Here is a 1185-nt window from a genome sequence, read left to right as displayed (position 1 = left end):
TGTGTATATGATTTGACACCACGTTTCAGCGCTGCTGTGCTCTGCCACGCTATTTAACACCCAGAAACAATCACTCACTCTCACCTGCTCACCTGCTCATCAGGTATGAACCCGAGCTGTTTCCTGGTCTCATCTTCCGTATGGCCGACCCGCGCGTCGTCGTCCTCATCTTCGTCAGGTGTGTGTGTGTGTGTGTGCTTGTGTGTGTGTGTGTGTGTCTGTGTCTGTGTGTGTGTGCTTGTGTGTTGTGTGTGTTCTGTAGACAGTTCTTACACAGGCGTTTGCAGACGCATCGTCTGTTGACTCGCCACATTCACACGCACACACGCTCACATACACACACGCTTACCCACTTACATTCCCGTTTGTATCAACGTGTCCCAACAATGACCACCACCACCACCACCACCACCACCAATGACCACCACCTCTGCGCCAACAGCGGGAAGCTGGTGATTACGGGGGCGAAATCGCACGAGGATATCGAACAAGCCTTTGACAACATCTGCATTCTCCTGCAGACCTTCCGCAAGTCATAGTCAACCAACAAACAAATTGTGTGTGTGTGTGTGTTTGTGTGTGTGTGTGTGTGTGTGTGTGTGTCTGTCTCTGTCTCTGTCTCTGTCCCTCTGTCCCTCTGTCTCTCTGTCTCTCTTCTTTTCCTTTTTCACGTTCCCTCACACGCACGCACTCGTACTGTGCGTGCATACTGCTTGCCTTTGCTTGCCCCTGCTTGCCTCTGCTTACCCCTGGTTGCCTCTGCTTGCTGGTTTCGTTCCCTCTGCCCCTTGTCTGTTCACTGGTGGTGGTGCTGCTGCTGCATCACTTTCGGCGGGCGTGTCCATCCATGGCCGTCCATCCGTTACCCTCCCTGCACTGTAACTAAACGTAACTGAACCAAGCGGGGGTGTGAAACACACACACACACACACACACACACCACCCACACACACACACATACACACGCACGCACACACGCATTTCTTTGTGACGTGGGGCGTCGTGCTGCTGGAACAAAAGGGATACAACTGGAAAGGGAAGGAACCTCCTAACCTTTTTTTCATCCCCTTCTGTCTGGTTGGCTTCTCTCTCTCAATCTCTCTATCTCTCATAAAAACAAACTCTTTTTTAGGGAAAAACTGGTCATGGGCTGAGCGGAAAGGCGAAAAAACCCCTGCGTTTTGA

The 1185-nt window shown here is 51.6% G+C and overlaps 1 protein-coding gene across 1 annotated transcript in view; it reads left to right on the top strand.

Annotated features, from left to right (window-relative positions):
* PTSG_08683 (uncharacterized protein) overlaps positions 1-539 on the top strand; it is a gene marked incomplete at its 3' end in the record, with an annotated part of 7018 nt that extends 6479 nt beyond the window's left edge. The window contains exons 5-6 of the mRNA XM_004990417.1: positions 117-178; positions 443-539. Coding sequence (XP_004990474.1) covers positions 117-178; positions 443-539 — 159 coding nt within the window. The remainder of the gene's footprint in view (positions 1-116; positions 179-442) is intronic.
* Positions 540-1185: the final 646 nt, after the last annotated feature.

Source organism: Salpingoeca rosetta, assembly GCF_000188695.1.
Source record: "Salpingoeca rosetta unplaced genomic scaffold supercont1.24, whole genome shotgun sequence".
Lineage (NCBI taxonomy): Eukaryota > Choanoflagellata > Craspedida > Salpingoecidae > Salpingoeca > Salpingoeca rosetta.
This window is presented reverse-complemented; position numbering and strand designations above follow the sequence as displayed.